This window comes from Schistocerca nitens, chromosome 1 (assembly GCF_023898315.1).
Source record: "Schistocerca nitens isolate TAMUIC-IGC-003100 chromosome 1, iqSchNite1.1, whole genome shotgun sequence".
Lineage (NCBI taxonomy): Eukaryota > Metazoa > Arthropoda > Insecta > Orthoptera > Acrididae > Schistocerca > Schistocerca nitens.
Window position 1 is genome coordinate 1,010,087,202 of NC_064614.1, and position 20,648 is coordinate 1,010,107,849.

The 20,648-nt window shown below is 47.3% G+C and overlaps 1 protein-coding gene across 1 annotated transcript in view; it reads right to left on the bottom strand.

Moving 5' to 3' along the window:
* Nucleotides 1–20,648, bottom strand: part of LOC126220277 (dynein axonemal intermediate chain 4-like) — a 66,500-nt gene that overhangs the window by 14,778 nt on the left and 31,074 nt on the right. Inside the window, exon 3 of the mRNA XM_049942152.1 lies at nt 7,062–7,300. Coding sequence (XP_049798109.1) covers nt 7,062–7,300 — 239 coding nt within the window. The remainder of the gene's footprint in view (nt 1–7,061; nt 7,301–20,648) is intronic.

Consider the following 20,648-nt stretch of genomic DNA (forward strand, 5'->3'; position numbering starts at 1 on the left):
GATTGAACATGAAAAGGTAGTATGCATGGTTACTCCTTTGGCAGAAATTCCCGTTGATAGGCCATTTTTGTATACGACACCTTCTGAATTCGATTTATTACCTGATGGTAGTAGAATTGTTCATTGTTCTGTGAAAGTAATTGCACGAAATCCTAGAATTGCTTTTCCGACTAATTCAAGTGATACAGAACTTGCAACATTAAATCAAAATAAGAATATAATTACAAGTGTAGGGATTAATTTGAAAATAGCGGGTATTAATGTAAAGCCTACAGCATTTACTGCAAATGCGCCTATGGAAACAACTGCCATTGATCATACACGAAAGTTTGATTCCATTTGGAAGTCATGGTATGGTTATAGAAATGATCAAGCAGAGTTTCTTACTAAAGTGCCTGCACATCAATTTGGACAACCCATTAATTTGAAATATTATTATGCGTGTGTTTCTAGCTCAAAAGATAAAGGTTTACATAATTGGGGTTGGAAATGTGTACAGTCTTGCGTTTCTGAAGTAGATGCCGATGCACGAACAGGAAGTGTTATTGTTGACTATACTTATACACCAACATTGGGTTTTCTCAAAATTCCAAAAGTAGCCGATGTTGATATTTTTCCTATTACAAGTACTGCTCAAAATGTAATTCAAAGGTATAATATTAATGCTGATAAGCACTGTAATCCTTTTATGTCATGTGATAGTTTTTCTTTAACTCCTTTTGAACCAGCAAGAATGGAAGAACAATTAGTAGGAGCTGTTACTCCAGTGACAAATGCAGAAGCATCTGGATATAATAATTTAATAGAAAAAGCTGATATTGCTTCTGCGGGGTATAATATTAGACTTCATGATACAAATGTTCAACCGAGCCTTCATGTAGGCATTAATCCTACATATGCTTTAAGCACAAGCAGTTTAAATAGTGATGTTACAAAATATACTGATACTCAAATGTTGTTTGAAGTTATTGCAGAATATTCAGTTTATGCAGATGGTCTAGAGACACATTACCCTAGAGCAACTGTATCAAATGTTCAAGTATCAGATTGACTTATATGTCTAATGTAAAAAGGAATGAGGAATCATCTGTTTATAAGGGTCAATATCATGTTCCCATGATTGGGGGGGTCCTCCCGCCGGAGTAAAAAACCATGCGTTAAGGGACTGTGCCCGATGCGGTGGCGAGTGAGGAGAACCTCATCCCGCCTGCATGACTGGTAGGACGTACGCCATGGCCGCGTGGTGGCCTTGACGAAACGCAGCTTATTTTCACCAACTGCCAGCCACTCCTCTTCCCATTGACGCATAACACGAAAACGCAAAAGGGAGGTAACAGCATGGAGGGGGACGGCACATTCAACAACGTGAGGGAGGGAACATGCATCTTTGGCAGCCACATCCGCCAGTTCGTTCCCCCTAATACCCACGTGCCCCGGCACCCAGCAGAAAGAAACCTCCTTCCCCTGCCGTTGCAGGTGGAGTAGGGCATCATGGATGTTCTGGACGACCGTATCCGCTGGGTACAAGTGTTGCATGGTCTGAAGGGCACTCAGGGAGTCAGAACAGACGAGAAACTTAAGATTGGGAACACATCTCATCTGCTCCAAAGCCCGCAAGATCGTAAACAATTCGGCATCAAAGATGGTAAACGCCGCAGGAAGCCGTAACTTGACGACTCGATCAGGGAAAACAACAGCACAACCAACAGAGTCCCCCTGTTTAGAGCCATCCGTAAATACTGGTACATGGTCGGGATGCTGGTTTAAAATATCGTAAAATAAGGAGGTAAAAACAAACGCAGGAGTGCAGCTCCTCCGGTACTCTGACAAGTCTAAAAGGACGCTGGGCCTCTGGAGCAACCAGGGAGGCAGGCGGGTAAAACCCTGGAGTTGGGGTGCCACACGCTCCACATCAAGGGACTCAAGCAAATGATTGGCACGAATCCCAAATGGTCTCGTTGCCCTTGGACGACTGGAAAAGAGACGTTGGTTTGGTTTGTGGGATTAAAGGGACCAGACTGCAACGGTCATCGGTCCAAAAGAGACGTTCCATAGGCGGTCGGGCAACAGTAGGGTACGCAGGGGAGGTAGAACAGGCAAGGAATTGACACACCCGTCGCACCATGAGGAGTTTCCGCCGGATGGCGAGCGGCGGTTCCCCTGCCTCAGCACACAGGCTGGGGATGGGACTGGTACGGAAGGCCCCAGTGGCCAGCCTGATACCCTCATGGTGTACTGCGTCAAGGATCTTCGGATACGAAGGCCTCGCTGACCCATACACGGTGCATCCATAGTCAAGACGCGATCGGACGAAAGCCCTATAAAACTGCAGCAGACGCGCCCGATCTGCTCCCCAGGACCGATGGCTCAGACACTTCAAAATATTCAGTGCCTTCAGGGCCCGCACCTTGAGGTCTTTATGGTGCGGCAACCACGACAACTTGGAATCAAAAGTGAGGCCCAGGAACCTCACAGTGTCTCTAAAAGGAAGAACGGTGTCCCTCAGACGCAATGCAGGAGAGGTAAAAGCATGTCGAGAACGATTAAAATGAACACACACACATTTGTCTGCAGAAAAGGTAAAACCCGTCTTCGCAGTCCATGCCTCTAATCGCTTCATCGTAAGCTGCAGCTGCCGACTAGCAGTGACAAGACTGGAGGAAGAACAGAAAACAACAAAATCGTCCACAAACAAGGAACACTGGGCCGGACTCCGGATAGTGGACGTGATACTGTTAATGGCGATGGCAAATAGGGTGACACTTAAAACGCTTCCCTGAGGAACACCATTCTCCTGCACGTAGAAATCAGATAGCACATTACCAACCCGATATCGAAAGAGGCGGCGGGAAAGAAAGGACCTAATGAAGATGGGGAGACGGCCACGAAAGCCCCGCTGATGGAGTTGATTGAGGATAAGGCGGCGCCAAGTAGTGTCATACGCCTTATTAATGTCAAAGAATACACCTAGACAATGCTGGTTACGTAGGAAGGCCTGCTGGATGGCCACCTCAAGCAGAGTCAAGTTGTCTATAGTTGAACGACATCTCCGAAAGCCACACTGAGAGTGGCTAAGGAGTTGCCTGGTCTCGAGCAGCCAAACCAGGCGACGGTTGACCATGCGTTCCAATGTCTTCCCGACACAGATCGTCAAAACAATACTCCGATAACTACTAGGATGTATTCGGTCCTTTCCCGGTTTGAGGAGGGGAATCAAAATCGCCTCCCTCCACGAGTCAGGGAATGTGCCGGATGACCATATCATATTAAAACAATTCAGGAGAACTTCCTTGGATGGCAGCAACAAGTGCTGCAGCATGCTGTACAGGATTTGATCATCACCTGGCGCAGTATCATGAGCCACAGACAGCGTCGAATCCAGTTCCCACATTGTGAAGGGGCAGTTGTAGGGTTCAGAATTTGGAGACCGGAAGGCCAAGTGATCCCTCTCGATGGCAGTGCGATAGCGGCAGAAATCTGGATCACAGTTAATAGTGGCAGTAGATTCCGCAAAATTCATGGCCAGTGTCTGGGCAATGTCTCTCGGCGCCGTGAGGAGACATCCCTGATGCAGCAATGCTGTGACAGGTAGTTGGCTGCGTTTCCCGGAAATCCTCCTGATGGCTTCCCATACTTTCGTAGAACTAGTGGAGCGGGAGATGGAGTTCAAGAACGATTGCCATGACCGTCGTTTGCTCTCTTTAATCACTCGCCGCGCCTTGGCCCTTGCCACCCGAAAGGCCGCAAGATTGTCAGCTGAGGGACGGCACTTAAAGCGGCACAGAGCTGCACGGCGGGCTCGGATGGCTGAGCGGCACTCAGTGGTCCACCAAGGGACAGGACGCCTCTTGAGATGACTTGAGGACCGTGGGATCGACAATTCAGCAACATGGGAGATCACGGCTGTAACATGGTCGACCCATTCGTGGACGCTGGCACGGTGTTCCAAAACAGCTAAATGGCTGAAAAGTTGAAAAGTGTCCAGTCAGCTCTGCAGAGTCACTGGTAATGCCACAGTCTCATCCAGGAGGCGAACCCAAGGGGGCAGTGGTCACTAGAATGGAGGTCAGCGGCGACCTTCCACAGAGCAGAATCCGCGAGTGCTGGAGAGCAAAAGGAAAAGTCAATAGCTGACGATGAACCAGAAGCAGTACAGAAATGAGTGAAAGCACCAGAGTTGAGGATGCACAGTTCTTCGGACGCCATGAGGCTTTCCAGAATGCGACCCCTGGGGCAAGCAGTCGTAGAGCCCCATAAGACATTATGAGCAATGAAGTCTCCCAGAAGGAGAAATGGGCGGGGGAGTTGGCTAATAAGGTCTGTGAGAGCCTCAGAGTCTATTGCATCCTGAGGCGGTAAGTAAACGGAACAGATTTTGAGCCTCCGCCGCACAAGAAGGTCAACTGCGACCGCTTGCAAGTCCGTAACGAGAGGGAGCTCAGATGAGTGGTGCATGTCACGGACAAAAACCGCAACACCACCCTTTGCCCTTTCCCACATCAGATCATCTTTTCGATACACGGTATAGCCCCGTAAAGAAGGAGCATCCATCAGTGGCCCGAAAATGTGTCTCTTGGAGACATAAGCACAAGGGGCGCTCTCGTACAAGGAGTTGCAATTCGGCCACATGCGTCCTGAACCCATTCAGGTTCCACTGTAATATGGGAGCCAGTGATCAGGGTGGCTGAATTTTCACCATGCCTCTGTGCTTTGGAGGAGAGCCCGTACTGGCCGGAGATTTATTCCTGGGGCGAGAATATCGCCCCCGTTCGACATCAATGTCCATCAGCTCCGATGGCGACCCAAGGGAGATGTCAGACAGTACGATGGCATCGTCATCGGACTGACCCTAACTAGTCTCCTCAGGTGGCAAAACCTTCACCTTCAGCGTCTTTGTCTTTGGGGGCTTAGAATGCAGAACCTTGTCAACAGTTGGAACTTTACTCGCCTGGGCAGAAGGCGCCATATGGGGAGGGGCCGGAAGTACCCCAATGTCAGCAACCACGGCCTTGTCCGACGTTGTGGGGAGAGCTGCAGGTTTCAAAACAACCGCAGCAGCACAAGTGCACGCAGGTATTAGTGCTGACACTAGCAACCTCCGTTTGCGTAGCAACAGTGGCCAACTGTACGGTTTCTGCAGAGCGGAAGCGAAAGATGCTGTAAACACAGGAGGCTGCATGGCCTTAAAGAGCTTCTTGGCCTCACCATAGGGGATGCGCTTAGATGTTTTGATCTCCTGGATCTTCCGTTCCTCGAGATGGATGGGGAAGACCCGGCTCCAGACAGGGTGACTCCCAGAGCAATTCACGCACTTCACAGGCGATGAACAATCGGCTCCTTCATGGGCAGGCTGACCACATTTACCACAAGTGGCTATCCCATTGCACCCCAACGTAGTATGCCCAAAGCGCTGGCATTTAAAACAGCGCATTGGGTTGGGGAAATATGGCCGTACTGGCAAACGTAAGAAACCCGCTTTAACATGCTCTGGGAGTCTCTGGCAATTGAATGTGAGAATAAACGAGTCGGATTTGACTAGGTCCCCATCGACTCGTTTCATAATATGCTGCATGTCGACAATACCTTCGTCAGCCCACTCAGATTTCAACTCGTCCTTGGGGATATCCACCAAGTCCCTACATGTCACAACACCCTTACTATAGTTCAAAGTGGAGTGGAGCTCGGTCTCGATAGCGTACTCTCCGAGACAGGTTGCTTTCCGAAGAGAAGTGACTTGACGGGAACTAGAAGTTTCAACTAACAGAGTCCCATTGCGCAGTCGCTTCACAGATTTCAGTGTTCCTGCAATTCCCTCAAGACCCTTGTGGATGTAAAAGGGAGAAACCCTCTCAAAGCTACCTTCCCTCCGTTTGACAATCAAAAACACATTCTGGTTATCAGCATGTGCTCTGTTACGACAGCCTGATAAATCTCTAGTAACACCAGGCGCTGGAGGACTCGCAGCACGAAGTCGCTTTTTCGATGGTGTGTGTTTTCCTACCAGTGGCCCACCCAATCCACTGGTAGGGGCAAATGTAGAGGTCGAAGGGTCTATTGTGGTTCCACGAGCAGCTAGGGAACTAAAAGTCCGCTCAGACAGAGCCCCGCGTGCCTGAGTAAGCCGTATACAACTGGGGTGCGGCAGGTGCCCCAGAGGTTGCCCGCTTGCGACTGTTCCACCCCAACAGCCATGCATCTCATAGGCGCGCAGCACACCGTAAGATTGAGGGTTTTTTATAGAGGTTTACCTTCCTCGCAATCCAGGCGGTCAAGCCAAGGTTACCATTCCCCGCAGCACCCAACATTCCACCGCCGCGCCATGCGGTGGTCGCTGAAGCATGCCCCTGTGGGGTCGGTATTTGGCAGAGTTATGTAAGATTTACAGTGAAACAAAGATAGAAAAAATAGATAACATTACTCCGGCATTTCTAAAATCATTGGGAAGAGAGGCGTGTTAGTAGAAGGTTCCGCACAAGGCAAAAGCTATAGAAAGCTATACAAGAGATCCAACAAATCGTTGAGGATGTTGATGGTGATTGGTACTCAGGGAAGAAATGGCGGCAGCGCCAAATCAACCGGAAGACTGACGACCAAACAAATGTGTCTTTCGCAAATAATGACTATATTCGACTTTTTTGACGTACATATTACTGATACATTCTGCAACCTATGGTATCAGTGGGTCATAATGCAGACAGTGGAAAACCTAAACTGGCAGACGGTTCAAAGTAGGCGCCAACTATTCCATGGAAGCGTACACACAAAGTTTCAGTAATCAGCGTTAAGTGGGAACTCTAGGAATGTCCTACAAGCTCCTATGCATCGTTGCCGTAGGTATCGCAAAGACAATATTTCACTAATTACAGCACGCACAGAGGGCTTTAAACAAGACCTGTCCTCGCAACATAAGCAAATGGAACAGAAAGAAATCCCGTAAGTTGGACAATGGAAAGTACGCACACAGTTTCACTTTGTATTCATTTCTCTGCACTGCTGTTGCTCGAATGAAGCTATAGCACGAGAGTAGAGAAATGGCGAGTTGGCGAGACGCGGGCACCGACCTTGTCGCAGAAGGGGTTGTACTGCATCGCGTAGACGGGCGCGCGGTGCGCCTGGAAGACGTCGAGGTGGTTGTGCAGGTGGTGCGCCGAGCAGTGGTGCACGCAGCCCTCGTCGCTGGCCACGTCGTACGCGTCCGGGTTCCTGGGCTGGCGCACCAGCACCAGCGCCGCCGGGTGGCACGAGTACGGCGTCTCCTCGGGCCAGCACTTGCGCGCCTGCGACAGCCCCTTCAGCACGCCTGCAACACCGCTCCCTCTGCTACCCTCACTCCTACATTGCCAACGATACGTCTAATATTTCGATATATGTAGTGGTACATACACTACTAGCCATTAAAATAGCTACACCAAGAAGAAATGCAGATGATAAACGGGTATTCATTGGACAAATATATTATACTAGAACTGACATGTGATTAGATCTTCACGCAATTCGGGTGCATAGATCCTGAGAAATCAGTACCCAGAACAACCACCTCTGGCCGTAATAACGGCCTTCATACGCCTGGGCATTGAGTCAAACAGTGCTTGGATGGCGTGTACAGGTACAGCTGCCCATGCAGCTTCAACACGATACCACAGTTTATCAAGAGTAGTGACTGGCGTATTGTAACGAACCAGTTGCTCGGCCACCATTGACCAGACGATTTCAATTAGTGAGAGAGCTGGAGAATGTGCTGGCCAGGGCAGCAGTCGAACATTTTCTGTATCCAGAAAGGCTCGTTCAGGACCTGCAACATGCGGTCGCGCATTATCCTGCTGAAATGTAGGGTTTCGCAGGGATCGAATGAAGGGTAGAGCCACGGGTCGTAACACATCTGAAATGTAACATCCACTGTTCAAAGTGCCGTCAATGCGAACAAGAGGTGACCGAGACGTGTAACCAATGGCACCCCATACCATCACGCAGGGTGATACGCCAGTATGGCGATGACGAATACACGCTTCCAATGTGCGTTCGCCGCGATGTCGCCAAACACGGATGCGACCATTATGATGCTGTAAACAGAACCTGGATTCATCCGAAAAAATGTTTTACCATTGATGCACCCAGGTACGTCGTTGAGTACACCATCGCAGGCCCTCTTGTCTGTGATGCAGCGTCAAGGGTAACCGCAGCCATGGTCTCCGAGCTGATAGTCGATGCTGCTGCAAACGTCGTCGAACTGCTCGTGCAGATGGTTGTTGTCTCGCAAACTCCCCGACTCAGGGATCGAGACGTGACTGCACGATCCGTTACAGCCATGCGGATAAGACGCCTATCATCTCGACTGCTAGAGGTACGAGGCCGTTGGGATCCAGCACGGCGTTCCGTATTACCCTCCTGACCCCACCGATTCCATATTCTGCTAACAGTCATTGGATCTCGACCAACCCGAGCAGCAATGTCGCGATACGATAAACCGCAATCGCGATAGGCTACAATCCGACCTTTATCAAAGTCGGAAACGTGATTGTACGCATTTCTCCTCCTTACACGAGGCATCACAACAACGTCTCACCAGACAACGCCGGTCAACTGCTATTTGTGTATGAGAAATTGCTTGCTGCGGCGATTGAACGGCGCGTATTGTCTGGCGTAACTGGGGCTTCATGATTAAATTGCATCTTTCAGTGTTCCCATAGGAAGAGATCAAGAGAGTCAAACAGCTGTCGTGCTTCAGCATTCTGTTCTATACAACAGTCAGGAAATTTTTCTTCAGTATTTGCGTTTCAACACGGGAAGAGTGAGCTAAGCAACCGTTGCGTTCTAAACACATGTACTGTCGCTTATCCAGTGGTACCGCTTCTAGAAGAACAGTTAGAATGTTCATAAGAAAGTGTGCATACGTATTCCCATTTGACACACTTGTGATGAATTAATATACCACTGTGGAATTTCGTATGATGCCGCAATAAACTTTTACTGTCTACGGTCATTGGTGTTTGTACCTGGCGAAGCCAACTTGCGTTTTCGGCTGCCTGGTAGTGCGTGTTAAGTAAATTGACATTGCCGTGGTTCGTAAACGTCGATTCGGAGTTAGAGAGGATGCGTTGGAAAAATGTGGTGTCTTCTTCCAAGCGCTGCACAGCAGACTCACAAAATCCTATATGACGTTCGAAGTCACGTTACTCGAATGCCTGATGTAGTGACAGATGAAAGGGTGGAATTTACATAGATACAAGATGATCCCATATTTCTTGGCAATACGTCTCGTGCCACAATGAGGACTGATAAACGTAGTAGACAGGAAAGCTTCCTCGTGAGCTCTGTCGGTTGAAGTCTTCGTCCTCGTCCCCTGTTTGATGTTGAAGCTGCCTGTTCTCACTAGTAACAACACTTCCTGCAAGAGCCTAGCGTGACTGATTGCAACGATCGGGGTAGACAGCCCGATACGGCCGTACGGCTAAGACAGCATTTCTTTGACATTCGCCGCATGAAATTGCGTTCGCTCTGTGCGCCGGTCGGGACGGCGGAAAGGGCAAAAATTCACTTCTCCGATTTTCACGTTGCAAAAACTACGTCACATCGTTCAATGAACTTAACTTTTCCTCGTAAGCCTTACGTTCTCGTGCAATAATAAAACGCTTACATTTCACTTCGCGTGATTTTTTAGTTCCTTAACATTTCTCAATCGATTTTGAAGAAAATATCCGGTTGAAAAACCGTGAGCTGTGTGTTAGTGTAGCATCTTAGCATCTTAATAAACCATTTACCTTTCCATAATTCGTAACAGCCACTGTGAAATGAAACTGTTTGTCAAACAATGTATTGGATTTACAGATCTTATAGTGAGAAAGTTTGACAGCCAGAGGCTTACTGTCGGATGCGTTTTACACCAAACATTAATAGGAATGAAATTTAGCTAAATATTCAAATTTTTTTGAAATGGTAGGGACACTGATATCTGTCTCTGTTCATAGTAAATGCGGGTTACTGAGTGGCGTCAATGCCGCGATTGCAAGCCTACGGAGTTCGCGCGTGTTTAACGTAACGTTAAACACTGCGGGAGAGAAAAAATGAATTACTAACGATCAGTGCAGGCCTAGTGTCGATCTCTCGTGTTATTTTAATGATTGATGTCCAGAAAACTCCAAATATTCTTTCGGCACGACCGATTATTCTGGCTATGGCTTTAAAATAGGCCACATTTGACATTATATAAGGCAATCAACTATTTGTTATCAACATCCAACGAAAAGGGTTCAAATGGCTCTGAGCACTATGGGACTTAACTTCTGAGGTCATCAGTCCCCTAGAACTTAGAACTACTTAAACCTAACCAACTTAAGGACATCAAACACATCCATGCCCGAGGCAGGATTCGAACCTGCGACCGTAGCGGTCGCGCGGTTCCAGACTGTAGCGCCTAGAACTGCTCGATCACACCGGCCGGCCAACATCCTACAATTAATAAAATATACATTTCATAGCTGGAAGTGAGAAATAAGAATAAATTAACCTGGGACCACTCTGTGGATGGACAATATTAAAAGATAACGATATTCTACTTTATTGCTTTCTAGTTCGAACTGAAAAAGAGCAGAGGCCAAAAAATAGAATTACATTTACTTGTATATACACAGAAGAGCCCAAAAAATTAATTCACCTACCCAATATCGTGTAGGGCCCCCCCGCGAGCAGGCATAAGTGCCGCAATATGATGTGCCATCGACTGGACTACTGTGTGAAGTAGTGCTGGAGGAAACTGACACCATGCATCCTGCAGTGCTGTCCATAAATCCGTAAGAGTACGAAGGGGTGGAGATCTCTTCTGAACAGCACATTGCAAGACATCCCAGATATAATGTTCATGTCTGGGGAGTTTGGTAGGCAGGTGAAGTGTTTACACTCATAAGAGTGTTCCTGGAGCCACTCTGTAGCAGCTGTGGACGTGTGGGGTGTCGCATTGTCCGGCTGGAACTGCCAAAGTTCGTCGAAATGCACAATGGACATGAATGGAAGCAGGTGATCATACAGGATGCTTACGAACGCGTCACCTCTCATAGTCGTATCTAGCCTTATCAGGGATCCACTATCACTCCAACTGCACACGCCCTACACCATTACAGAGCCTCCACTAGCTTGAGTATGAATGCTCGTGGAACTGTAAAAATGTTTAACGTACTACTGAACTGTATCTCTGTGTGAGTTAGATATTGATTTATGAACAGTCAGTTGTATCATGGGACTTTACAGTGCGCGCATTTGAGATAAATAGTTAAATTGAGGGGATTTTGTGTCGCATTAACGCAAACTTAAATGCTCAATTACTGCTATTGTTACTTATTTTATTCATTATTTGCATACTTTCTACAGGCCACCATTCCATATCATTATTTGTATGTTGTATGAATAAATCATCTTTGGTGTAGCTGTCGTTATTCATCCTAAGGGAGTTATCTTTCATGTCATTTATTTTAAAATTAATCAATCCTGTTTATGTTTAATTCGTAGAGCTCAGAATGCAGGATCACTTGTAAAACCAATTTCTTTCGGCGAATACAGATGCTGGGCTTAGTGTGCGGGTGTGTTACCCTACCTTACGACATACAAGGAGTTACTCTTATGGAAATGAATCGTGTATTTGTCCATTCTTCCCAAGCTGCGATACAGTTCCTTTGGCGGCCGAGTCGCCGAGGAAAAGGGTTAGGGAGCGTGCTTGTGCTAAGTGTTCTGATTCGAGGGGTTAGCTGATAGTTGGTTACACGGTTTATTTAACAAAAATTTTTAGAAACCACTTCAGTAAAAAAAAGAAGAAATTATGGTTTTTTTAACGTGAAGTCAAAGGTTCGACAGTCGGTATTACCAACCTGTTTTATTTTTATTTCAATGATGTATTTATTATGAAATGGAAATGTCAATTAACAAATTTTCAATCATAATTTTTCACAGAAATACAATCTTTTTATTTTTAATGATAGTCGAAAGAAAATGGTAATGTGCATGTTCCATTAACGTAGGACAGAAATGAGTAACCGAAAACAGAAATTGATATAAAAAGCGCTTCATACTTAAGCGGGAATGGAGGGGCATTTCAGTCAATTTTTTTCTGAATATCTAGAATTTTGTGTTTGAAATGGTGTTCAAATTATGTTTGTAACGCCCATAGAAGTAATTCATTTTATTTTTTAAATAACTACTTGCACAAGTATTTGTCTGCCAGACGTCAATACGGCGCAGCTTCAGTTGTCAAACTCAGAAATTTCTGTTACAAATTCTTTCAAATTCGTCACGATTTGTATATAAATATAAAGTTGAAGAAGGATACTTTTTTTGTTGGTTAGCCTCGTATCGCTTGGCTTCATCGAATTCTAAATTCTCTTGTTTCTTTATTTCTACATGCTTGCTTTTATACACGTAGTCTGCGGTGATAATATGTTTTATTACTGTGAGAAAGTGATTAGTTTTGCTATTAATAGTCGAATTATAATTACAAAATCCATAGGCAACATAACAGAGTATTCAAACTCCATGTTTATCGGAGAAAAAAGCGTAAAGCAGTGAAGAAACAAATTTATCATCTGCTGTTTCACCAGTGTCTTCTAAGCTAAATAGGTCTACTGCTACACACAAAGAAAGTTATTCTCAAAAGAAAATAAACACTGTAAAGAATAAATAAAATACTATAAATAAGAGCAGTGAATAATTTAAAATATCTGACATTTCTGTTTTAACTAGTGTTTTGGAGAACCTGGTTTTATGCCACAGTGTAAGAGCGAAGGCATGAAATTAGAAATAATCTATAGGAACACCTGCAGAGGTACAGTTGATTTATAAGGGCTGTAAATATAGTGTTAGTCTTTTTCTTCGTATCTAATTACAACTGGTGGAAACAAAGAACTGTACAGTTACAATATTAGATTGGTATGTGGCCTGCTTTCCATTGGGAAAGGAAAAACACCTGGGAATATGCTATGTACCTCCTCCCGGCCTCGTCCCCCATCAAAATTTTGCAATTGTTGTTATGTATTCGGGTCTACCACTGGAGATGGTACTAATGAATGAGTAAGAGCTGCAGTGGAGCAAGCAGTGTTAGAAAATGTAGACTCTGACAATGAGAGGGATTTTCAATGGAGCGTTTGAGGGTACCTGGCAAAAGCGAAGCCACGCTTTAAAAAACGGTGTCGTCACAGCCTCAAGTGTGGACGCAGGCAAAGTGATCGATGTCACCATTATGTCCAAATTTTATAGGTGTTCAGAACGACAAAAACAACTTCCTTTAGATAATTTTACAGCAGGTTTCATTGGGACGAGTGGATCCATGGGAGTGGCAGGAGTGAAGAAACTTTTTCAACGCTCTCAGCTGTCTTATGATGTATAGTGCATCAATTACTTAGGAGATGGGGACTGCAAAGACTTTAATGAAGTTGTGATACTTAAACCAATGATGACAGGGTAGAAATTTAAAAGACTGTGTGTGAGTAGCATATGCATAATTGACTGGGGACCCGTCTTCAAAAACTGAAGTCGTCGCTAGGGAAAATTGGCTTCAGTGATCGGAAACTAATTTGCGGCAAGGATAAACTCACAATGCCAGCTGTAAAGAGACTTCAACATTATCATGGTTAGCCATAGTACTCATTTTGTAGAACCAATGGAGAAATCAGTAAGGGTAGAGTATTTTCTTATACTGTCCACCAATGATGAACCTCAAATGGTTCAAATAGCTCTGAGCACTATGGGACTCAACTTCTGAGGTCATTAGTCCCCTAGAACTTAGAACTAGTTAAACCTAACTAACCTAAGGACATCACAAACATCCATGCCCGAGGCAGGATTTGAACCTGCGACCGCAGCGGTCTTGCGGTTCCAGACTGCAGCGCCTTTAACCGCACGGCCACTTCGGCCGGCGATGAACCTCAACATGGGCTCTTTTCAGCATATGTACAAAGCTGGCTCAAATAAAACAAGGGTTTAGTAATTGGTCAAAAATATAATCATCAACAGAATCTGCAATAAGATAAACGATAAACATCATATAAACAATAACATCTTTTACTGTTGTATTACTCTATGGAAAAGTCTATGTGAGTGGTGGACTGATGAACCAAGGACTCTTGCTGATCTGGGCATTGACAAGTACGGACATTTTAGGAATTTGAGGAGAAAGAGTCACTATCGGCCACCGTTAAGAACAGTTTTACATTTGAAGCATTTTAATTAAATATAAAAAGATTGTTTTCGAAGAAGACTTTCAAGAAAACAACTGTATGACTTGCTGAATGCATTTCAAATGATTTAAAGTTACTAATGGAATCTACACTCCTGGAAATTGAAATAAGAACACCGTGAATTCATTGTCCCAGGAAGGGGAAACTTTATTGACACATTCCTGGGGTCAGATACATCACATGATCACACTGACAGAACCACAGGCACATAGACACAGGCAACAGAGCATGCACAATGTCGGCACTAGTACAGTGTATATCCACCTTTCGCAGCAATGCAGGCTGCTATTCTCCCATGGAGACGATCGTAGAGATGCTGGATGTAGTCCTGTGAAACGGCTTGCCATGCCATTTCCACCTGGCGCCTCAGTTGGACCAGCGTTCGTGCTGGACGTGCAGACCGCGTGAGACGACGCTTCATCCAGTCCCAAACATGCTCAATGGGGGACAGATCCGGAGATCTTGCTGGCCAGGGTAGTTGACTTACACCTTCTAGAGCACGTTGGGTGGCACGGGATACATGCGGACGTGCATTGTCCTGTTGGAACAGCAAGTTCCCTTGCCGGTCTAGGAATGGTAGAACGATGGGTTCGATGACGGTTTGGATGTACCGTGCACTATTCAGTGTCCCCTCGACGATCACCAGTGGTGTACGGCCAGTGTAGGAGATCGCTCCCCACACCATGATGCCGGGTGTTGGCCCTGTGTGCCTCGGTCGTATGCAGTCCTGATTGTGGCGCTCACCTGCACGGCGCCAAACACGCATACGACCATCATTGGCACCAAGGCAGAAGCGACTCTCATCGCTGAAGACGACACGTCTCCATTCGTCACTCCATTCACGCCTGTCGCGACACCACTGGAGGCGGGCTGCACGATGTTGGGGCGTGAGCGGAAGACGGCCTAACGGTGTGCGGGACCGTAGCCCAGCTTCATGGAGACGGTTGCGAATGGTCCTCGCCGATACCCCAGGAGCAACAGTGTCCCTAATTTGCTGGGAAGTGGCGGTGCGGTCCCCTACGGCACTGCGTAGGATCCTACAGTCTTGGCGTGCATCCGTGCGTCGCTGCGGTCCGGTCCCAGGTCGACGGGCACGTGCACCTTCCGCCGACCACTGGCGACAACATCGATGTACTGTGGAGACCTCACGTCCCACGTGTTGAGCAATTCGGCGGTACGTCCACCCGGCCTCCCGCATGCCCACAATACGCCCTCGCTCAAAGTCCGTCAACTGCACATACGGTTCACGTCCACGCTGTCGCGGCGTGCTACCAGTGTTAAAGACTGCGATGGAGCTCTGTATGCCACGGCAAACTGGCTGACACTGACGGCGGCGGTGCACAAATGCTGCGCAGCTAGCGCCATTCGACGGCCAACACCACGGGTCCTGGTGTGTCCGCTGTGCCGTGCGTGTGATCATTGCTTGTGCAGCCCTCTCGCAGTGTCCGGAGCAAGTATGGTGGGTCTGACACACCGGTGTCAATGTGTTCTTTTTTCCATTTCCAGGAGTTTATTTTCTTTTCCATATACACTCCTGGAAATGGAAAAAAGAACACATTGACACCGGTGTGTCAGACCCACCATACTTGCTCCGGACACTGCGAGAGGGCTGTACAAGCAATGATCACACGCACGGCACAGCGGACACACCAGGAACCGCGGTGTTGGCCGTCGAATGGCGCTAGCTGCGCAGCATTTGTGCACCGCCGCCGTCAGTGTCAGCCAGTTTGCCGTGGCATACGGAGCTCCATCGCAGTCTTTAACACTGGTAGCATGCCGCGACAGCGTGGACGTGAACCGTATGTGCAGTTGACGGACTTTGAGCGAGGGCGTATAGTGGGCATGCGGGAGGCCGGGTGGACGTACCGCCGAATTGCTCAACACGTGGGACGTGAGGTCTCCACAGTACATCGATGTTGTCGCCAGTGGTCGGCGGAAGGTGCACGTGCCCGTCGACCTGGGACCGGACCGCAGCGACGCACGGATGCACGCCAAGACCGTAGGATCCTACGCAGTGCCGTAGGGGACCGCACCGCCACTTCCCAGCAAATTAGGGACACTGTTGCTCCTGGGGTATCGGCGAGGACCATTCGCAACCGTCTCCATGAAGCTGGGCTACGGTCCCGCACACCGTTAGGCCGTCTTCCGCTCACGCCCCAACATCGTGCAGCCCGCCTCCAGTGGTGTCGCGACAGGCGTGAATGGAGGGACGAATGGAGACGTGTCGTCTTCAGCGATGAGAGTCGCTTCTGCCTTGGTGCCAATGATGGTCGTATGCGTGTTTGGCGCCGTGCAGGTGAGCGCCACAATCAGGACTGCATACGACCGAGGCACACAGGGCCAACACCCGGCATCATGGTGTGGGGAGCGATCTCCTACACTGGCCGTACACCACTGGTGATCGTCGAGGGGACACTGAATAGTGCACGGTACATCCAAACCGTCATCGAACCCATCGTTCTACCATTCCTAGACCGGCAAGGGAACTTGCTGTTCCAACAGGACAATGCACGTCCGCATGTATCCCGTGCCACCCAACGTGCTCTAGAAGGTGTAAGTCAACTAACCTGGCCAGCAAGATCTCCGGATCTGTCCCCCATTGAGCATGTTTGGGACTGGATGAAGCGTCGTCTCACGCGGTCTGCACGTCCAGCACGAACGCTGGTCCAACTGAGGCGCCAGGTGGAAATGGCATGGCAAGCCGTTCCACAGGACTACATCCAGCATCTCTACGATCGTCTCCATGGGAGAATAGCAGCCTGCATTGCTGCGAAAGGTGGATATACACTGTACTAGTGCCGACATTGTGCATGCTCTGTTGCCTGTGTCTATGTGCCTGTGGTTCTGTCAGTGTGATCATGTGATGTATCTGACTCCAGGAATGTGTCAATAAAGTTTCCCCTTCCTGGGACAATGAATTCACGGTGTTCTTATTTCAATTTCCAGGAGTGTATTAACTTACGTGGAAATCGTCGGAGACTTTGTGGTTTTTTATTGCTGAAGTGACTCGTGCACAAAACCTGCTTACACCTAAGGTTATGGAATGCCTACTATCACGATGGTCTGCATTGTATCTACGGTAACAGGCAGGTCATTGTAGCAACATTTTACGGACCTGTCATAGCACTATCGACAAAATTCGCTGTTTCTCTCTGGCAGAATAAATTTTCTTACAGGCGACCATGAACTTCGAAAGCTGCGCGGACAGAGCCACTAGATCAACGGAGACTGCCGTCGCATCTGCAACCATACTTTTCATTTTTTGAGAGCTTAAAGTGCCACTAGCAAAGACTTTGTTCTATAGACATTCAGCATAATAATTCAAGTTATATGTACAATCTATTGAAGGACTTTGAAATAATCTTACCAGACATAATAATTAATGCCAGCTAACTTTGTTTCTGCAGGAGGACATCATAATCGTAATTGAAAATAAATTAATTAGCTCTGTGATGTTTTTCTGTCACAGATAGTAAAAAATTAAATAAATGAATAAATGCATAAGTAATAATCGTAATAATCATCCGCTAGTTGACATGCTCGCTCTTTAAATGAGTTTACAATTATACACACATCAAAACAAGTTTTGCATCGCCTCGGTTCCGAAAGTTCCAGAACCTGTTCAGAAAATTGGAACAGAGATCAACATAAACATCATTTACGCCCTTTTTATTGCTCATGAAAACACACATTGCATGTTGTACCATCACACATCGGGACCTTCAGAGGTGGGGGTCCAGACTGCTGTACACACCGTACCACTAATACCCAGTAGCACGTCAGCTTGCATTGATGCATGCCTGTATTCGTCATGGCATACTATCCACAAATTCATTAAGGCACTGTTGGTCCAGATTGCCCCACTCCTCAACGGTGATTCGGCGTAGATCCCTCAGAATGGTTGGTGGGTCACGTCTTCCATAAACAGTCCTTCTCAATCTATCCCAGGCATGTTCCATAAGGATCATGTCTGGAGAACATGCTGGCCACTCTAGTCGAGCGATGTCATTATCCTAAAGGAAGTCATTCACAAGATGTGCACGATGGGGGCATGAATTGTCGTCCATGAAGACGAATGCCTCGCCAATATGCTGCCGATATGGTTGCACTATCGGTCGGAGGATGGCATTCACGTATCGTACAGGCGTTACGGCGCCTTCCATGACCACCAGCGGAGTAGGTCGGCCCCACATAATGCCACCACAAAACAGCAGCAAACCTCCACCTCGGCGCACTCGCTGTACAGTGCGGCTAAGGCGTTCAGCCTGACCGGGTTGCTTCCCAACACGTCTCCAACTGTTGTCCGGTTGAAGGAATATGCGACATTCATCGCTGAAGAGAATATGATACCAATCCCGAGTGGTACATTCGGCGTGTTGTTGGGCCCATCTGTACCACGCTGCATGGTGCCGTGGTTGCAATGATGGACCTCGCCATGGACGTCGGGAGCGAAGTTGCGCATCATGCAACCTATTGCGCACAATGTGAGTCGTAACACGACGTCCTGTGGCAGCACAAAAAGCATTATTCAACATGGTGGCTTTGCTGCCAGGGTTCCTCCGAGCCATAATCCGTAGGTAGCGGTCATGCACTGCAGTAGTAGCCATTGGGCGGCCTGAACGAGGCATGCCACCGACAGTTCCTGTCTCTCTGTATCTCCTCCATGTCCGAACCACATCGCTTTAGTTCACTCCCAGACGCCTGGACACTTCCTTGTTGACAGTCTTTCCTGGCACAAAGTAACAACGCGGACGCGATCGAACCGCTGTATCGACCGTCTAGGCATGGTTGAACTACAGACAACACTAGCCGTGTACCTCCTTCCTGGTGGAATGACTGGAACTGATCGGCTGTCGGACACCCTCCGTCTGATAGGTGCTGCTCATGCATGGTTGTTTACATCTTTGGGCGGGTTTAGTGACATCTCTGGACAGTCAAAGGGACTTGTTCTGAGATACAATATCCACAGATAACGTCTATCTTCAGGAGTTCTGGGAACCTGTGTGATGCAAAACTTTCCTTTGATATACGGGGCGGTCCATTGATCGTGGCCGGACCAAATATCTCACGAAATAAGCGTCAAACGAGAAAACTACAAAGAACGAAACTTGTCCAGCTCGAAGGGGGAAACCAGATGACGCTATGGTTGGCCTCCTAGATGGCGCTGCCATAGGTCAAACGGATATCAACTGCGTTTTTTTTAAATAGGAACCCTATTTTTATTACATATTCGTGTAGTACGTAAAGAAATATGAATGTTTTAGCTGGACCACTTTTTTCGCTTGGTGATAGATAGCGCTGTAATAGTCACAAACATATGGCTCACAATTTTAGACGAACAGTTGGTAACAGGTAGGTTTTTTAAAGTAAAATACAGAACGTAGGTACGTTTGAACATTTTATTTCGGTTGTTCCAATGTGATACATGTACCTTTGTGAACTTATCATTTCTAAGAACGCATGCTGTTACAGCGTGATTACCTGTAAATACCACATTAATGCAATAAATGCTCAGGATGATGTCCGTCAACCTCAACGCATTTGGCAATACGTGTAACGACATTCCTCTCAACAGCGAGTAGTTCGCCTTCCCTAATGTTCGCACATGCATTGACAATGCGCTGACGCATGTTGTCAAGCGTTGTCGGTGGATCACGATAGCAAATATCCTTCAACTTTCCCCACAGAAAGAAATCCGGGGACGTCAGATCCGGTGAACCTGCGGGCCATGGTATGGCACGCGAGCAATGTGCCGGACATCCGTCGTGTTGGAAGTACATCGCCATTCTGTCATGCAGTGAAACATCTTGTAGTAACATAGGTAGAACATTACGTAGTAAATCAGCATACATTGCACCATTTAGATTGCCATCGATAAAATGGGGACCAATTATCCTTCCTCCCACAATGCCGTACCATACATTAACCCGCCAAGGTCGCTGATGTTCCACTTGTCGCAGCCATCGTGGATTTTCCGTTGCCCAATAGTGCATGTTATGCCGGTTTACGTTACCGCTGTTGGTGAATGACGCTTCGTCGCTAAATGGAACGTTTGCAAAAAATCTGTCATCGTCCCGTAATTTCTCTTGTGCCCAGTGGCAGAACTGTACACGACGTTCAAAGTCGTCGCTATGCAATTGCTGGTGCATAGAAATATGGTATGGGTGGAATCGATGTTGATGTAGCATTCTCAACACCGACGTTTTTGAGATTCTCGCGCAATTTGTCTGCTACTGATGTGCGGTTTAGCCGCGACAGCAGCTAAAACACCTACTTGGGCATCATCATTTGTTGCAGGTCGTGGTTGACGTTTCACATGTGGCTCAACACTTTCTGTTTACTTAAATAACGTAACTATTCGGCGAACGGTCCGGACACTTGGATGATGTCGTCCAGGATACCGAGCAGCGTACATAGCACACGCCCGATGGG